The following is a 19,047-nucleotide window of genomic DNA, read 5'->3' as shown; positions in this document are numbered from 1 at the left end:
ACTACCTACGGGACTTTGGGCACGTTTTTTAACTTGTCTGGGATGAGTTTCTTCCACATTTATAGCATTGGGGTAATACTTCTTCCTCTCTTACAGGATTTTTGTGGGGACTGAATGAGGTATTACATGGAACGTGCTCTCTTAGTGTTTCACAGCAGTCAACAACGTGTTTAATCCGGAAAGCCTAGCATTTGGAGGACAGCACGACCCGTTGCCCTGAGAAGGTGTCTAGAACCAGGACCCTCTTGTCTCAGGATTTTTGTTTGGCCATTGTTTTTATTCAGATGGCCAGGGGGACCAAGATGTGACCTGGAAAGCAGGTTTCTCCTGAAGTTACCTGATAAAGAAGTTAACGACCATACCAGAACTATTTTTAAATAACAGTAACTTTTATGAATTTGGGAAAACAATACATTGTTTTCAGATCCATTGAAAACAAATAAAAGGAAACAAGGGACTTGGGAAAGATGCATGGAAGGCCATTTTAGTAGTCAGCAGAGCCCAGTAGGTTACTCATGGGGGAAGATGCAGAGGAAAGTCGCGGGAGACCCAGCTCTTTGCCTTGTTGGTGGCTCTTTCCAGCCCTGTCCCGAGGCAAAACACACTTCCACCTCCCTGGACCTCCCTGTTTTCATCTGTAGAGTGTGGATAATTCTATCTGAGACTCACAAGGTGGTTGTGAACTTCTAATGAGCGGAAAGGAAAGAAAGTGATTGGTAAACTGTGAAGTGTTCTCCGTACTGAAGGTGGTGGTGTTATTGGTTGAAAACACCCCAGATTCTTGGATAACTTAAATGTGCTCTTGCTGGAAGGTAGGGGACACACTGAATACATCATCCTTCGGCGCTCTTTCAGTTTGAGGAATGTGCTTTTTCAGCTTAAATGGGTATTCAGCTTAATGGGTATTCGTTCTTGTATATCAAATTGAAATTCAGTGGCTATTTTTGGAAAGGGGTTAAAATAACAAAGGGGGAAGTACTTGGAAAGCAAACATACTTTATATAGGAAGACTGAACTATACCATCCATTATATGGTAAGTATATTCAGCTATAATCCGTAATTACAATGATGATAACCATTGCACTTCGCTAATTAGAACATGCTTCTAATAAGGCCAAGGTCATCAGTTTGAATCCTTGTATGGGTCAATTAGCATAATGTCAACCTTTACCCTAAGTTCTCATGGGGTCACTCAATTGTATATTGTGTTCATAAGGAGAATAAAGTGGAGATTGAAGGAAATCATGCAGATTTTCAACCCGTGTGGGTAGGAAGAACTCTACGTTATTGTGTGTCTCTAGCTTTCATTTTTTTTTTCCTTTAGCACACTTACTACTTTTGCTTTTCGTGACTAATTATCTGGACTACCGGTTTTATTTAGCAAATTACTAGCATCATTCACTTGAAATGGTACTGCCCAGCTTCCTGAGAGATGGCAGACTCTCCAGTGTGATTTGACCCTCTGTTTTCAAGTGCTTAACTTTGCAATGGTTTTCTTCAAAATGACCCTGAGAACTACGAACTTCTTACTAGCATTTTTCAGATGGGAAAATAGAGGCATTCCCCCCCCCCCCCCAAGGTTTCCTACTCCCAGGTGAAGAGATGTTGGCTAATTTTATAAAGGTCAGTAGCACAGCTGGGCTTGAAATACAGAGGTCCTGACTCAAAGTTCTATATTTAATTTGCCATCTATTTTTTTTTTTCTTTTTTCGGGTTTATATGTAGTAAGTTTAGTCAGAGGCTGGGAAAGTGAATATTTTGTCTGCATATTTAGCAAGATGGATGATTACTGCAATTGCATCTCTTTCAGAAGTAGTTAAACCACTTGCCGGAAGTGACTTATTGTTGTTGGACTAATTTTATTAAGGAACACCAATCATATCATTTGATTCATTGGTGTCTACAGGCTTAGCCATAAAGACAGGATAGCTAATTACAATTTTGGTCACATTCAGTGACGGAATTTGGCATATCATGTCCTAATATGAGAAATGCTCTCACGTCCTGGAGAATGTGGTCGTTCTGGTAGTGTGACCTAGAGGATGAGAAGTGCATCTCCCCACCATCCCCCCCCAACCCCTTAACTCTCACTGAGAAGCCTGTTTACCGCAGTGCCGCTGTTAGTGGTTCAGACCATGTTTTATCATGGAGGGATGTTCATTTTTTACCATCATTTACCTTAGGACTGGAGATTGCATTTTTGAGGAAATGGAGGTATGACTCCTTCTGAGCACCCTCTGAGATCAGGATACTAAAGGGATTGAGAATTTTGATGAGAAAAGGAAGGGAAATATGCAATGGTGATTTCTGGACATCTGTTTAGGGAGTGTAGGTGATGGTGGTGGGGAGTTCGGCCCATCAGAACGCAGCATCCGTATGGTAGATGCCCGGCTGCTGGGAAAGGGAAGGGGTGAGCCAGAGGAGGACAAGCTGAGGGAGGGGAAGGGCGAGCGTGCGTTAGGCTTGGCGATTTTGCCTGCGCTTTCTTTGTGTGTGGAGGTTTGGTGGACAGAATGTTCCGTGTGTTCTCAAGAAGCAGACAACTAATTTGAATCCATGTGTTTCTTTAATTGTATGTTGACATTAAAAAAATGCTATCTGAGGACAGTTTCCGAAGGGAAGAGATGATTTTCTTTGCAAGGCAGGACTTGTCATGTCTCTAACTTTGGTTCTTTTGCCGTCAGATGGGGATCATGGCACCAGGCTGACTATTTGACTGGACTGATGCAAGGATCAGTTGCGATAACACGGATTAGAAACTGCCAACCGGAAAGTGCTCAACCCAGTACAGTTTTAAACGTTACATACGGTATAGGTTGGAGATGATGTGCTTGGATTCTGGAGCAGGTTACCTGAGACTCAACCCTGGTGTTGTCTCTTTTTACCTGTGTGGCCCAGGGCAACTCAAATGCTGTGTGTCTCGCCTTTCTTAGCTGTAAAGTAATAACACCCATGAAGATGTGAAGGCTCACATGGAGGCAGTGTCACACGAGCCGTTATGTGGTGTGTGCGAGCCTGCGCTAAATCGAATACCGATGTACGCGCCTGGGAGTGAATTACATAGGAATTGAAAAAACCCTATATTTATGCCTCAAGCCATGTAGCTCTTTGTTTATCTAAGAAATTCATACTTGATTATAAGCCATTAGTGACAGTTAAGGAACAAACGCTTGAATCTGACAGTTGGGTGCGTCCACCTCCCAGAAGCTTCCTTCTCCTGATGCTTGAATAAAGAAACTGTTCTCATGAATGCTGACTTACTCGGTTCAAGCAAGGTTTCTGGAGGATTACTGGTCTTGATTATCATGTTTATACCTTAAACGAAAGGTTTTCAACCCTGACTGCCCACTGGAAGCAACCGGGTCTCCCAGACCGGTGGAATCGGAAAATTTGGAGGTGGAGCTCAGGCACTGGTGTTTTTTAGAAGGTCCCCAAGGTGATTTTAATGTGCAGAGAGAATAGAAATCCACTGGCTTAGAGCATTAGTAATTAAATGTATACCACTATTATTTAGTTTCTGGATATTTAATTTTCCCATGTTTAGGTAAATAAAATGATGTGGCTAGTTACAGGTATTTGTTTAAAGGAGAATGGATGTATGGTTTCCATTAATTCTGTAGCCTACCGGTCTGTGCTGTAAAGCAGAAATGAGAAGTTTGTTTTTAAGCTATCTGTGAAGTTGTGTCTATTTTTGGCACGATGAAGTGCTGTCAGTATTAAGGTAGAATCCCAGGATGTTCAAGGTCAGAGGGACCCTCCAGGCATCTAGCAGAAACAGGGTACACTTTGAAGCCAGTCCTGGCCTGCAGTGGTTTATTCACTCACTGGTTTTGTGATGCGGGGATACTTACTTAACCAGTCTGAGCCTCAGCTTCTTGATCTCTAAAATTGAGGTGAACGTGTGCCATCTATCTGGGGACAGGGGTTCCCGTGCGCACACGCGCACAGGCGCGCACACTGCCGGCCTGGCTCCTCGCCTCCTGCTGGATCCTGGATCCATCTGGTGCGGGTCTGCAGAGCAGGGACTGTGCCCCAGGCTCCGCTTGCCGTCTGAGCCTGCAGGGCCAGCTGCTGGGAACGGCTTCCTCCCACTCCTCAGGGACCACTTCTCTGGCTCTGCTGGGACCGTTTCATGGCTGGCTGTTTGGATCCCATGACCTTCTCTGAGCATCACATTTAGTCTGCGGGGTCAGCACTGCTGGCCAAGCAGGGGGAAGCTATTCTGAGACCAGAGATGAAGATGGTTCCTGGTGGCTCCGTGATGGCAGCTTCTGAGTACCTTCTGTTTAACCCCATAGTATCCATGGTGGGACCCAGACGGCCGCCTTGTCTGTCCGGCTGTCTCCCTGTTCAGTGCTCCTTGGTGTTGAGCAGGGATGGTAGGAGACCCCATCTCTATCTTAGTTTGGGGCGAGCAGAGAAGAATCACAGATCTGTCTTTTTGTGAAAGGAAGAGTGCCTTTTTCTTTTTCCCCACCCGTGTCTCTCAGATCCTCCAGCCTCTGGCTATGAAGTTATAAGGCCACCTGGTTCTTCTGTTGCACACTCTTTGTGTCCTGGGAAGGAGGCTCATGGCTTGTTTCTTATTTCTTGTAAAGCTTAATGCCTGGGCTCATCTCAGCTGTGGTGCCTCAGGGTCCTTTCCACATGCAAGCCTGCTTTCTAGATCTGTCCCCAATCTTCATTTTCAGAATTCTGCTTTTATCGCCATCTCTGGACTGATCTGAAGTTTTCATTGGAAATATTTATATGTTCTGCTACCATTTTTTTTTAATTGTTTCTTCTGTCTCCTGGATTCGGCACCCTCTTACGAGGGGAGGTCATGCTAGCTCTGTTGATTTTTTTGGGTGGTAAGGATCTCGAAGCATTACACTTAAGGGGCGGATGCTCTATGCTGTCCTCCACTGGACTATGAAATGCTCGGGGGTGGAAGCTGTGTTTTGCAGCTGAGCATGGTCATAACTATCCGTTACTAGGTACCACCTGTGCACCAGAGACTGCTTTATTTCAATTAATCTCCATGGAAAGTAATGTCTACATAAGGAATCGTATCTCAGAGAGCTTAAGTGAACCACCCAGGCTCCTCTAGCTCATGAGTCACAGAGCTGGGTTTTGAACTCACTTTGATATTAAATCTTCTTTTCTAAAATCATGTTTCTAAACTCCTTCTTAAAGGAGGGGACAGATACAGAGGAGGAAGGGAATTTTGGCCTGCGGAACTGTTGAGTGGGGGCCATGTGTAGAGTTACATTCTTAAAGAAGAGAAGGTCTGCCCATCTTCAGAACCCCTGTGTTTCCCACTCACACACTGGCTTGTGTCACTGACGTAATGTGGACACTCAGAAGTGTACCCTACGACTCTCCAGGCAGAAGTCACCCCTGTGGATGGCTGTGACCCCCATGTGGGTCTTCATGCTGTTGTATTCAGGGCAGAGAGACCCAGAGATTTCGTGAAGATGTCTCTCACTGATAAGAGCCATTGGTTGAGCAATCAGGCAGACTCTGAAGAAGGTTCACTGAGTCCATGGCAATGAGATGTCCTGGGGAGTCAGGTGTGTGGGCAAGTCTGCCATGGCTTGCTGGTGAGGAGAAGCTCTGCCCTCAGCTTCCATACTCCTCGTTTAGACCCTCAGAATGTGCCCACTGTCTTCGGCAGGCCACAGGAAGTGTATAAATGCTTTCCCAAGTTGAAGGCTGGTCAGCTATGGCCAGAGAACATTTTCTTTTTAATGTATTTGGAAACTATAAATTTAACTCCCGCTGGGGAAGAAAAGTAATTGCTTTACAGAAGAAAAAAAAAAATCAGCTCTTTAAAAGGCTCAACTCCTCTTGCAAACATGTGCTTTTTAATGACTGGGAAATTCCTGGTGCAGGGAAAAAATGTCCCTTTGTACAAATGAGGTCATTCTGGTCTTTACTGGCTGGCCCTGTGCACTGGAGTTCCTGCTTTCTGTTCCATGTGTTGAGACCAGAGGTTACTGGAAGGTAATCCCGCTGTGCATATTCACTGCTTTTAGGGCGTGAGGCCAAAGAGAAAGTTGTCCTAGCTCACCAACTGCCAAGCCAGTGCAAGGGGCCCTGGTCCCAGGGGTCCTGAGCCCGTGACTGATAATGACTTGGTTTGTGTTGGCCGCGGGTCGAGTTTTGAAAGCAACTTTTCCTGCACACTAGGACTGCTGTGTCTGCTTCGTCCCCCCGAGATTTCTCAACAGCTCCACTGCTCTTGGCTCAGACGTGATGTTTTCCTTTCCTTAGGTACATTCTATTCACTCTGCTTTGATTCTGAGGTATCTGTGCAGGTTCGAAGCCTCACCTTCATCTTTTTAACGTAGTGCAAATGAAACCCGGCTGTTGAAAGCATTCGCCCTGTATCTATTTCCTTCAACACGGGGAGGCTGATTCCTCCTAAAATTAATTTCTGATTGCTTTGGCTTAAGGGAAGCCTTAGATTTGCTCAGTGAAAGGGCTTTCCTCGATGGTAGCGTAGAACAGATTGCAGGGGATGCCCTTGATTTAATCGAAGTTCACTTTCCTCTTGCTTTCGAATCAAATAACCCTTTCCTGTCAAGAAGGAGACTGAAACTTGGAAGAGTCTTGGGTAAGGAGGCTGCTACCTCTGTCCTGGACATTTTCATAGAGAGGTGAACAGGGGAGGGGAGCAAGGGAACCTGGACGACCACCTCTGTCTGTAGCCTTTTTAAAAAAATTGCCTGTTTTTAAGACGGTGAGCTTTCTCGACCTCACCCAGATTTGTGTGGTTAATCAGGGGCAGAGCCATGAGATTGCCAACTGCCTGCTGCCTCCCATCTCGAGAAGAGAATGTCAAAGTCCTTATGTTCCTCTAAAATTCATCCGTCGCTGTAATGAACCCATCTTTTGATAAGCCTGTGGAAGATTATTCTCTGTGCCCGAATGACTGCGTTTTTATATTTTAAAAAAAATTCACACTCTTGCCCCTGAAAAATTAGGTTCTTACCATAATTTCTTAATTAAATCTATGTTCTGGGATCTTCCCATCTCCCTCAGTCAGAAACTCCAGGCTCTGTTGCCCAAGTTAGTCTAAGAAAAAATGTCTTGATCTGGAATTAAGAAACTCTATCTTCAGCTGTCATGGAGATGAAAGAATTCTACTGTTTGGTCAGGAATGACTTAGGTATTTGCCACACACCCCCTCCCTTGCCCATGAGGGTTTGGAACCCTTGCTTGGAATCTCTTGGGTCCTTGAAGAAATCAGGTTTGACCTGGGCACAGCCACATTTCCTTTAGTACACCTCCCCTCCACTGCCCCCCAAACCTTGGTTTATCGCCTGCAGATGTTTTGTTGAACCTAAGAGCCGGTATGGAAGAATTGGAAAAAATGCAGCCAGGAAATGCTATCCTACTTGAAACTGAGAAATTCTGGGTAATTGCTGAGGGCCTTGTATTAGTTCCTGCGGGGAAAATACATGGCAGAATGTGTAATGGGTTAATATTGTAAAGCAAAAATGCATACGAGATCAGTCAGAAGGTGCATCTCTGCGTCTGATGCTCAGAATGGGAATGGCACTGATCGCTGATAATATATTTTATTGTTGTTATTATTCTCCAGCCTCAAACGATACAGCAGACTCTCAAGAGGACCCTGCAGTATTACGAGCACCAAGTTATTGGGTAAGTAAAACAGATTTTGGTCATTATTTGGGGCAAATTAAAGATAATTACTCAAATATAGATGTTGAGCCTGTGGTTTTCTGCCACCCAGGCAGGTCTTATTTCACACTGGCTATGCTCCCAGGGTGGGCTGGGGGCTCAGTGGGACCCCTGCAGTGTTTTCCTTGGGCCTATTTGTGTTTCATGCTTTTACATGAAATTCCCTTCTTGTATCGCCTTTTCTTTTTGTTTTTTCTTCCTGTGTTCTTACCCCTTTTCCCATCCACTGAATCTGATGATTTTGCCCTGGGAATGTGGTAAGGTTTAATGACACCAATGGAGGGCCTTTATATGGGATTTCAGAATCCTTAGTTAAAGTCTCTTCAAAGTCATCACAAGCCTAACGTTTCAGTGAGGGGCACTGCTTTAGTTAGAGTCCTCATGCTACCTAGTTTTCTTTAATCTTCCCTTTCTGGACATTGTAAGAAGACAAGTTGAAGAAATGGGAGCTCACAGCCTCACCAGCACATAGAACTTTAAAGTAACTTTAAGTGTTTTGCAAAGGGTGATGATAATGGTGACGACTAATCCAGGATTAGACGCCGTGGGTGCATGAGGTCATCTCAGTGAGCGAATTCCGTACACAGAAAGCTCCAAATAAGAGTGAGGTATACTTTCAATTGGCTTGGGAGGAAGTGGTTGAAAATACAGAAGCCTAAATTCTGCTTTCTGTTGGAATCTAGCTTGAAATGAAGGAAGCAGATTCATTGACATGAGAGGTATTGCATATTTTTAATTCACATCGTTAACATTCTGTACGCACTATCGTGATTTATTTGTGTAAGAACTTTGTGGGGGTTAAGATTCAGACCCTGGTACCTCTTAAAATGCTGTCGAACATCATCTAACATTTGGGAATAATAGTCAATGCCATGGGGATCAGGATGCATTTTTGGTTATTGGGATATAGTGTAATTTAAAAAGAAAAAAACAGAAGAAAAATTGGCGGAAAAATAATCTTGGTATCCAGTACAATGCCGTATAGTATAAGTGCTTGGTGATTATGTTAATTGTCATTTCAAAGGGAATTGCTTTGAAACATTGTCACATCAATTCTCCAAAGTGCAGTACTAGGAAAAGCATATTATTTAAACTCATGAGATGGCTTTTAGTTTGAGGCCATTAGTGATTTTAAATGGTTTATCCTAACGGAGGTAAATGATGTCAAATTAATCTCTCTCCACATATTCTAAAATAAAACTTAATCACTCTCATTGGATCTGCTGCTTCCACAGTGTGATGTTTGGATTAAATTAGTCAATAGACTTGGAACAGTTTCTTGCATATGGTGAACACTACATGTTTGCTTGCTCTTCTGTTTATTATTTTTAATATTTTAAAGACACTACCAGTAATCTAATGCAGGCGTTTCCTGGAATAGTGAATGCCCTGTCTGTTTTGAAATGAAATCGTAACTGGTCCACGTCTCATTTGTGAACGAAGCTATGTCTTCACGGCAAATTGGGAGTGTTAGAACTATGTTCAGAAGAGGTAATTAAGCTATATAATCGGAATCAGAAAATTCTTTTTTCCATTAGTAACGTGTGATGTAGGAAAAGACATTAGGGTTTGAAGCTGATGGCCAAGAAAGAATTCTTGAGATGTCTCTGGTGCAAGAAGGTGGTTTTCTTAAAATATTGCCCCCCCACCCCCCCCAGGGGCAGAAAGAGCGGAACCGGGGTCAGGAGGTGTGGGCTACCCATGTGCGTCTAAGTTGGGAGGGGGTGAGGGACTTCTCTACGGAAGTCAGGAAGCAAGGTTTCAGATGTTAGGGGCTAGCTGTGAGGGAGGCGTTTACCACCCCCTCATAAAACGAGTCAGGAGGCCCTTCAGGTGTCTGTCGGTGGGTCCCGTGCTTGGGAAGGACTGGCAGCAAGTATCGTGGCGGGTAGAGATGTTTATGTTAACATAGACTTCCAGGATCCCGGTGTTTGAGCTCGGAGTGCCTGTGGCCTTCAGCAGAGCTTTGACACGGAGGCAGCGGGGTCCCTACAGGACTGTCACTCTGCCTGTTTCAGCGACTTGCCAGTGGGCTGCAGATAGCAAGGAAATGTAGTAACTCGTCTTCTGCCTTTGTTTCCCACATCAAGACGGGGTTCTCTTTTATGGAGACCACGGCCCCCGGTCCCGTTTGCTCTGTATAGACTGAGCCTGGGGAGGTTCACGGCCCCAGAGGGTCTTTTCGAGTTCCGCTTCCTGCAGACGCGGGGGAGAGAAAACGGTGCACACGACCGGGATGTGAAGAGGTGTCACGACGTCCGGCCGGTTCCAAAGAGACCTGTGAATGGACATTCCCCCGGGGGCGGGCTGCTTCTGAGGACTCCAAGCGCGGTGCGCACTGCCGTTCCTCCTGCGTGTGCGCATGAAGGGAAAACCCGCGGGCGCAGCATTGTGACGTGTGCATTGTGACGTGTGCAGCGTTGTGACGTGTGCAGCATTGTGACGTGTGCAGCGTTGTGACGTGTGCAGCATTGTGACGTGTGCAGCGTTGTGACGTGTGCAGCATTGTGACGTGTGCTTTTCCTGACGGTGTCTTCCTCTTCCGTCAGTCCTGGCCTCCCTGTCCCCCTGCCCCTGTCCGAGCCGTTGAATTAAGTATTCGCACCTGTGCTCTGTTTCTCTTAGGGAGACGCAGCTAAGGGCTCTTTATCCCTAACTAGAGAGGAGCATGTTTCCGCCAGTTGAAGGGATTTCAGGCAACTGATAAGAAGTGCTGAGTATTCGTTACCTAGTTCTGGGGGCGGGGGGGGGGGGAGCACACGTGCCTTTCCAAACCCCTGAAATAAGGCTGTGCCTAAGGGTTGCCTTGAAGTCCTTCAGCTTTTAGGTGCCTTAGGCTGGGAGGACGAATCAGGTTGGGTAACAAGGAGTATAAGCTAGCCCTCCTGGTTTTTGGTTTGGGTTTTTTTTTTTTTTTAATTTATTTAATATTTAAAAAAATTTAACTTTTTTAATTTAAGAATTTATTTTTTACAAAAAATTAAATTTTATTTTTTAAAGAAAAAGTGTAGATTCTAGTTGGCAGAGTAGTATCAGTTTGAGGTGTACAGTGCAGCGATTCGGCACTTTCCGCGCGGTGCCGCCCGGCGCACCTGCTCCCCGCACCCACCCACCGCCCCTGTTTTCTCGGTTTTCCGAGTCGTTTCTCGGTTTGTCTGTCTTCGCTTCCGGCTCCCTCGTTTCGTGTCTGCGGTTCCGCGCAGGCGTGACATCATGTGGCGTGTCTCCTGCTGACTCAGGTCCCTGAGCCCGGCGTCCCCGGCTCCCTCCGCGTCCAGAAGGGCCCTGACCCTGTTTCCAGTCCGGAGCTCAGCCTCTCCTCGCGGCCTCCCAGCGCCCCTTCCTCTCCCCCGAAACCGCCGTGGGCCTCTCTGTCTCTCAGAGCCTCGGGGTCGCCCGCGCACCCCCGCAGCGGAGGCGTCGGTCCCCGCGAGGCCGCGAGCGCGGGGAGCAGCGGTGCGGGCGGAGGTCGGGGAGCGAGTCCCCGCGGACCCCTCGGGGCGACGCAGCCTCCCTGCGCCCACGAAGTTCGTCTTTCAACATTTGTTCTGTTCCTCGACTTGTCCAGCCCCTCGTCCGCGGGTTTGCTCGTAGAGACCATTCCGGTGGCTCCACGGTCACCGCGGCCTCTAGAGCCACCGCGACCCCGTGCTGGGGCTTCCCTGCCCCGCGAGCTGGTCGGTCCAGGCCCGTCACGGGACCACCAGGTTAGACGGTGCCGCGGGTTCGCAGGTGCAGGCGTGCGGAGAATCCCCTGCAGCCCGGCTGAAGCCCGAGGGCTGGAAACCGCCCCGGGGCTTCTGACCGCATATATCCTGGGCGCTCAGAGGGCGGCGTTTCTGACCGGTTCGCGGGGGACCTGCCGACTGCCCCAGCGGCTCGGGTGTTACGCTGTGACATCCCTGCTTTCAGCCCTGTGGTGACTTACTATCCTAGACCCAAATCTGAGCTGTTGCTGGGCTCTGCCTCCGCTCTCCTCTCTGGCTGTAACCCCTCCGCTTCCCCTTTCTACTCCCTGCCTGCCTGGCCAGGCGTCTGGGCTTTTCCCAACTGCTGCTTAGCCTCAGGGTCTCAGCGCGTCCCAACTCCATTTTCCTGGAATGCTCTATCCCCACATGTGCATGGGTCACTTTTTTTTATTTTTATTTTTTTAAATACGTTAATGTCTCTGTTGAAATGTCACTATCTTCAGAAAAACGTACTCTGGCCACTCATTCTAGGGAAACCCTCCATCCCCTGCTTCTACCTCCCGCCCCTATCATTTTGTGTTGTGTCCCTCTCTGATACTGCTTTTGGTAGAGCTTATCATAGCTTCTGTTGTTGACTTACCTGATGGATTTACCTTTATGCTCCTATGCCTTCATAATTGCTCAGTTCGTAGGAGGGACTAACCTTTTCTTGGGGGTGGGTGAGTAAATGAAGGATATGCACCTGGAGGTCTGTATATACGTGGAGGGGTATGCACCGTGGATGAAAGAGTAGATTGAGCTTGGAAGGGGCATAAGAGGTGGGCTTGAGACACTGCCCAGGCTCTAGTACAGTTCTAATGCCAAGAGCATACATTTTACTGACTTATGGGCTTAATTTCTTATTTATGCTTCATGTTCTGATGCTGTGTGTCAGATTGACTTGGTGTAAGTTTCTCATATTTTTAATTCCTTTTCTCCCCCTCGTAAATTGCATGAGCGCGCTCACCCTGACCGTGTCCTGGTCGTGCAGCTGGTCTTCTTGCCTCGGTGTAAAATGAGAACAGGGGTGCTGAGTGTACTTCTTCCTGCTTGTCTCTGTAACTCACCCTTCTAGGAGATGAGCTCACTTCTTGGATGGTGTGGCTGGGAAAGAACAGGGGGAACAAGAGGTGCAAGTAGGAGGCAGGCTGGGTTCACCTTCAGAATTCACAGGCACCGGGATTGAGGGAAGTCTGGTTTATGAGGGCTCTTTTCCTCTGCTGTCATTTTTATCATTATGCCCGGTGCCTCCTTGTCTCTGGGCCTCTTGTCCCATGGTTTAGAACCGAGGGCAAATGAGCCGAGAAAATGTGCCTCGGGAGCAAAGCTACCATGTGGCAGATTTACTAGATTTAAAGTCAGTCGCTGCCTTTGAATGACTTAGGGCACCTGACCTAACCTCCCTGAGCCTCTGTTTTCTCATGTTTAAAATGCTAGTAATAGCAGGGTTGGTTGGGCTGACGTTCAGTGAAAGTATAACGATAACATCAGGTCACAGAATCATGGAAAATACTACAGTGCTCGGTATACAAAACTTGTCAGTGTGTTCACTGAGTCATCATTATTACTCTTGCCACTCTTAGTCTCTGACTCCTCTGCAGGTCAGTGTTTGGTTGTCTGTCTGTTCACCCTCCCACTGCATTATTGCTCTGTCCACCCTGAGTTGCTAGAATTTTGGAATCTTCTTTACCGTCAGGAACCAAATATGCTGAATTCGTCCTCTGGCTGTAACTTCTTGTACCTGGGAGGTGGCTTTTTTTTTTTTTTTTCTTCATCCAAATTTCTACCTCTAGAGTGCCTCACCGGCCACTCTGACTCATGTTTACACTATGTGACTGCTACTGGTCCGTAGCTGCTGGGCACAGATTAGCAGGACACTGCAGACAAAGCAGAGATGTTTTTAAAATCACAATTGGAAAACACACAATAATCTGGCTTCCTGGGATGTGATGTTCCATCATTATTTATTTTAAAAACTGAAGTATGAAGAAATAGGTATTCAGACTCTTGCCACTCGTTTTGTACTCCCACCCCCCCCCCCCCAAGAATAAGCATCATTCTTCTCCTATCACAAGTGGGCCTGCTTGCCAACTTCCTATTAGTTTGGGACAACATTTCCTATAGTCATCTGAAATTAAATTGTTATTCCAATTATCACCATGGGCTCCGTGTTTGTTTTGTACACCCAAGCTTCTGTTCCTTTTTTCTTTAGACAGCTGAATAGGGTTAAGCTACAATGATTTCCATAGAACACGAGAAGTGGGTAAACCCAGATTATTCTGGGAAATAAACTTGAATGATACTGCTTTTGCTGTTAGGGTCAGATTTGGGGGCTATCCAGTATTTTATCTAAAAAGTGATCAAGCTTCTTTTTCGTATATTTACATAGAGTATCTGAATGAATGAAAACAGTGAGATAAAAGCTACTATCCATTGATCGATTCAGTGTTTTTGAGGCAATGTACTGGGCACGTTAGGTCTCTTATGTTTTATGTAATGCTGACCATCTTATTTCATAAGATCATTGTGTGAAGCTCATTTTACAAATAAGGAAATTGAGGCTATAAGAAAAAATACTTTGTCTAGGGGTCATTCCAGTTAAAACGTGGGAGCCTGATTTTACAAGTAAGCCTGTATTTGTCTGTTTTTAATAACTGCCTTCCCCATTCCACCTTTTATCAAGTGTCCTGCATTCAGGAAACTGTAGTATTTTGCCAGCCTGGTTTATTGGGGTCTGATCTCAGTGAGGTGTGCAGACCTGAGGCCATGTTATTTTTTCTCTTCGGTTATTTCAAACATGCGAGGATGGGTTTCCTTTGATGCTAACTCAGGCAGATCGCCCAATTTCAGGGAATTTCCAGAAAGTACCAAGTCCACTCCAGGCGAGTCCACATCTTCAGCCCCCTGCCCAGTCTCACCCTTCCACCGCTGCATCGGGCCTCGGTCTGAGCGACTGGGAATACAGCTTAGAGGGGGTATCCTGTTTTTTCACTCCTGGGGTCTAGGCTGCCCCCTTCTGGTTCTTCTCTCTTCTGATGTATTATTATTATTATTTTTTTTAAGCTTTATTTATTTATTTGACAGACTGAGACCACAAGTAGGCAGAGAGGCAGGCAGAGAGAGAGGAGGAAGCAGGCTCCCCACTGAGCAGAGAGCCCAGTGCGGGGTTCGATCCCAGGACTCTGGGATCATGATCTGAACTGAAGACAGAGGCTTTAAGCCACTGAGCCACCAGGCACCCCTCTTCTGATGTATTGTATCAGGCAGGAATGAAATGGAAAATGGCAGAAGCTTTTTCAGATTCACTGGTGGTTGGAACAGTCCTGTCTTGACTGTGGTGCCCTCAGTCGGGTCCACGTACGGGTTGTACCTGGACAGTGTGAGAGGGCCCTCCTCCTGGCTCTGAGGACCGCACTCCAGTCTTGCCGGTGGGATCCATCTCCTGCTGGATGGGGAGGGCGGTCAGCAGGGACCACGAATGCTCCCCTCTCTTTCCTGGTATCTCCTCACCCATGGGCAACTCCTGTTTGCCAAATGGAGGTATGGTGCTGCTCCCATTGGCTTCTTGTCCTTTTCCCTGTTAGTAGCTCTTTCTGGAACTTCCCTCCTCTTAGGAATTATGCCACTTCAGCAGACGTTCATGGTGGATCGTGATACCCAGCCCCCAGTCTTAATCGGGGTGGACCCTCTTTCCCCAGCTGGGCTTCTGCAGGAAGCATGTCCTTTCTCTTTCTCTTGGAGAGGGGAGGGGTAAGAACAGCGCTGTCTCCCAGGCCACTTCCTCGCTCTTCTGAGGATTGCCTTTCAGATTTGTTTCATTCCTTGGTTTCTGTAACCTGGCAGAAGCAGGGACTCGAGTCCTTTCTTAAGTTCTGGTGGAAATGGCTACTCTAGGGGGGAACGTGGGAGCCTTAGGTCCCTATTATCTTGAGCGTTGGTGCCTTGGCTCCAATCCAGAGGCGACTGGAGAAGATCCAGGCGACACCTGATGACCCAAGCATTTCGTCATTCTGTCCTCGCAAGAACTTGGGCCTGGGGGTGGGGGGGTCTCATTTTATGAGGGGGGCAGGTTACACCCACGGACGTGAGTTCACTTCCCCACGTCTCACAGATGACGGGAAGACCAAAAGACTCCAGATGCTTGCTTTGCAAATTTGTACCATGAGTCAGGCTTTGTGCTCGACGTTTTCCTTGTAGGACCAGGTGACCCACCGGGGCGAAGTGCTCGGACAAGGAAGCCACCTCGGTATCGGCTGCGGACGGGCCGGTGTTTTCACCCGGCGCTGCCGTGTTGATTCCGGCCCCGGGTTCCCGGTCCATGCCGCGAACGCTCACGTTTGCAGCCACTTTTGCCAGAAACGGTGTCTAAAAGCTGCCATTATTTTAGAATGTGGCTACACCAGGGCACAGACGGCCTGTGCTCGTGTGTACGCATACTCGCGCATGGTTTAAAAGTGGCCTCCGTGTGCTAATTCTGTTTTCTTCTTAGTTACAGGGATGCAGAAAGGAATTTCCACAGTATCTCTAACAGATGGTCCTATGCAGACCGTTCCAGCAAAGAGGAAGTCGAAGACGTCTCAGGAATCCTTCAGTGCACCGCTAACATGCTCGGTACATTAACTCTGTATTCCTGTGGGGGACACGGCAGGAGGGGAAGGGGGCAGACGGTATAAACGTTTCATTTTCTGCTAATGGGAGGACTAGAGGTGAAGACAAAGGAAGACGAAGACCTTGTCTTCAAGTGATTTAATGTCGACACTCCTGGAGATGTTTAAGCGCAAATTACGTGCCTGCCATTTACTTGGAGGGTGAAAAACACAATAATAATACTCGCCTTCCAGGAAAACCTGGAATTTGTATGTTGGGACTCGCCTCCTGTGATCCGTATTTTTCTGGCTCTGAACCTCGACTGAAGTTGGGGATCTTCTGTCTGAGCCCGTGATTGTCCAGTCTCTAATAATTTCAGTATTGTTATCACTGTTGTTTGTGAGAGGCCGCGGCTGGAGCGGGAGGGCGGCTCACACGTCCTCCCAGGGGCGCAAGGACTCAGCAGTGAGGCAGGTCGTCTCCTGAGGTGTTTGTCTGTGTGTGCGTGTGTGTGTCCATCTTGAAGATCCCAGTGTTTATGATGGCAGGACTGTTGGATGCTCCCAGCATGGCTAGGGGGTGATGTGAGCTGTACCGAATCATGCCGTCTTAAGGCACCCGGAGTGAGCTGTGCTATCTTACTGTCTGGTGTTGGTGGTGTGTGAGAGCTGCGTTGTATTATATTTCACGTGGATACCATAGCAGGGATATTTTTTGCCCCAAAGTCTTACATGGGTTTTTAATTAAAAAAAAAAACAACAACAATATCAAATTTGGGGGGAGCCCTCCCTTTTCCTTATTACTCAGACAGGGACCTGTGGAATGTTGGTAGGGAACAACCAGTCTTAGTGACTAACTCCGTATAGAACTCAGAATCCCCTTTCCCTCAGGGTCCGATCGTGAGGACTGGGACAAACTTGTTTGCCTGACTCTCTTTACCCCTTAGAGTAAGTGCTTTCATGGGAGACCTTGGGGTGCCTCCTACCACAGATTCCAGGTGACTTCAAACCACGAGTCTACCAGATTTTTCTAAACATACTGACTGCCAGAGGTAGCTCTGGCTTTTGTACGCTGGAGCCTTGATGACGTCTACCCGTTGATAACATTTTCATTCCGTGTAAACCCAGAATGTTCTGTGACGAACTTGGACCTTTCGTGAGGAATGGTTTGTCTATAATATAAGCAAGGGAGTGAGGGACAGTGAAAAGGAAGCCCACGGGTTCCCAGGGGGACTTAACCTTAGTCCCCCTTAATGTATACAGGGGCAGGGATGTCCTTCTACCCCAGGGAACTTAGTTATTGCAGAAGAGAAGGGATAAGAACAAATGGGGGCCAGGGCTTGGCGTGACCCAGACTATTTATAGTTTTGTCCATTAGTTTAAAAAAAAAAGGAGCAAGTAAGGTTGCTAACTTGGAAAGGCAAGGGTAATTTGTTAAATGGGTCATGTTTTAATGCCACCATTTTATAGAAGAAGGGACATCTTAACTCTCCCCCCAATAGGCCTAACCTCCAATAAAAGATGGGCATTTAAATAGAATAAACTTAGTTCAATGACCAAGAAAGAAAAGAAGTAAGGAAGGGAAGGAGGAAGCCTGAGCTCTGTTATCAACCTTCATTTCTCTGGGGACTTGGTGGGCTAAGATGGTGCCCCATGAAGGGATACATGAGAATCTTGGCAGAAGGATGTTTACTATTTGGAAAAGCGGTTCTTGATTTGAGCAGTTCGTAAATATTTCCCTGCCCCTCACCATCTCCTTGCCTTGTGCTCCCCGCCTGGCCAGCAGGAGGGCGTGAAGTGTCCAGGGTAAAGCTGTGGGGGTGCTGAAGGCCTCTGCACCCGCTTGCTCTTGGGGCCGGCAGTTGGGCGAGTAACCACCAGGGGACGCTGTTGGCCCAGCACCGCGTCGTTGTCTGGCGTGGCCTGGAGCTGCAGATCCCCTCGTCAGAGGGAAGTCTCCCGAAAGTGCTACCTGATATTAGGGAAAGAGTGGTTTTAGTAGACTAGAGCAATTAGACTTTTTTCTTTTCTTTTCTTTTTTTAAAAGATTTTATTTATTTATTTGACAGAGAGAGACTCAGCGAGAGAGGGAACACAAGCAGGGGGAGTGGAAGAGGGAGAAGCAGGCTTCCCGTGGAGCAGGGAGCCCGATGCGGGGCTCGATCCTAGGACCCTGGAATCATGACCCAAGCTGAAGGCAGACACTTAACAACTGAGCCACCCAGGCAACCCCATTAGATTAAAAAAAAAAATTATTTAAAAATATATTTTTTATATTTTTATTTATTTAATTTATATAAAAATTTTAATTTTTATATATTTAAAAAATATTAAAAAAAAATTTTTTATTGATTAGAGAACAAGAGCCAGGGGGAGGAGCAGAGGAAGAAACAGACTTCCCACTCAGCAGGGAGCCCAGTGATGTGGGGCTCGATTCTCAGACCCAAGGATCATGACCTGAGCCCAAGGTAGACACTTAACTAACTGAGCCATCCAGGTGCCCTGAGAGATGAGATTTTATTTACCCCTTAGTAATAATGGTAATTTTAAAAATGTACAATAATGGTAATTAGTAAAAATAATGGTAGAAAATAATGGTAATTAGTGAAATGTAAAAAGCATAATCTTTTTTTTAAAAAATATTTATTTATTTGACACAGAGAGAGACCACAAGCAGGCAGAGGTGGGGGGGGGAGGGGTGAGCAGGCTCCCTGCTGAGCAGAGAGCTTGATGCGGGCCTCCATCCCAGGACCCTGAGATCATGACCTGAGCCGAAGGCAGAGGCGTTAACCCGATGAGCCACCCAGGTGCCCCTAAAAAGCATGATCTTGTACAACTTAAATTTTTGAAGAAGAAAACGAAATGTCTGCCGTCTGTTGACCAGAGACTGGCGTGGGTCCAACAGGTGACGACGGGCTTGAGCGTAGCCTGTTCTGAGTCTTGTCTTGTCACGACTCCTGCAATATGGACGGCCTGAGGACAAAGGTAACAGCTTCACTGGTCAGAGTCCTTGGAAACTGTGTTTTCAACAAGTCATGGAACA

At 46.8% G+C, this 19,047-nt stretch overlaps 1 protein-coding gene across 2 annotated transcripts in view; it reads left to right on the top strand.

The window, feature by feature from the left end:
* The window catches only part of GUCY1A2 (guanylate cyclase 1 soluble subunit alpha 2), a 325,417-nt gene that overhangs the window by 22,062 nt on the left and 284,308 nt on the right, over positions 1 to 19,047 (top strand). For both annotated transcript variants that reach the window (XM_082684207.1, XM_082684206.1), the window contains exons 2-3: positions 7,590 to 7,651; positions 15,908 to 16,029. In XM_082684207.1, coding sequence (XP_082540333.1) covers positions 7,590 to 7,651; positions 15,908 to 16,029 — 184 coding nt within the window. The remainder of the gene's footprint in view (positions 1 to 7,589; positions 7,652 to 15,907; positions 16,030 to 19,047) is intronic.

This window comes from Mustela nivalis (assembly GCF_964662115.1).
Source record: "Mustela nivalis genome assembly, chromosome: 9".
Taxonomy (NCBI): Eukaryota; Metazoa; Chordata; class Mammalia; order Carnivora; family Mustelidae; genus Mustela; species Mustela nivalis.
The sequence above is the reverse complement of the archived record's forward strand: the minus strand, read 5'-3'. Positions and strand labels throughout refer to the sequence as shown.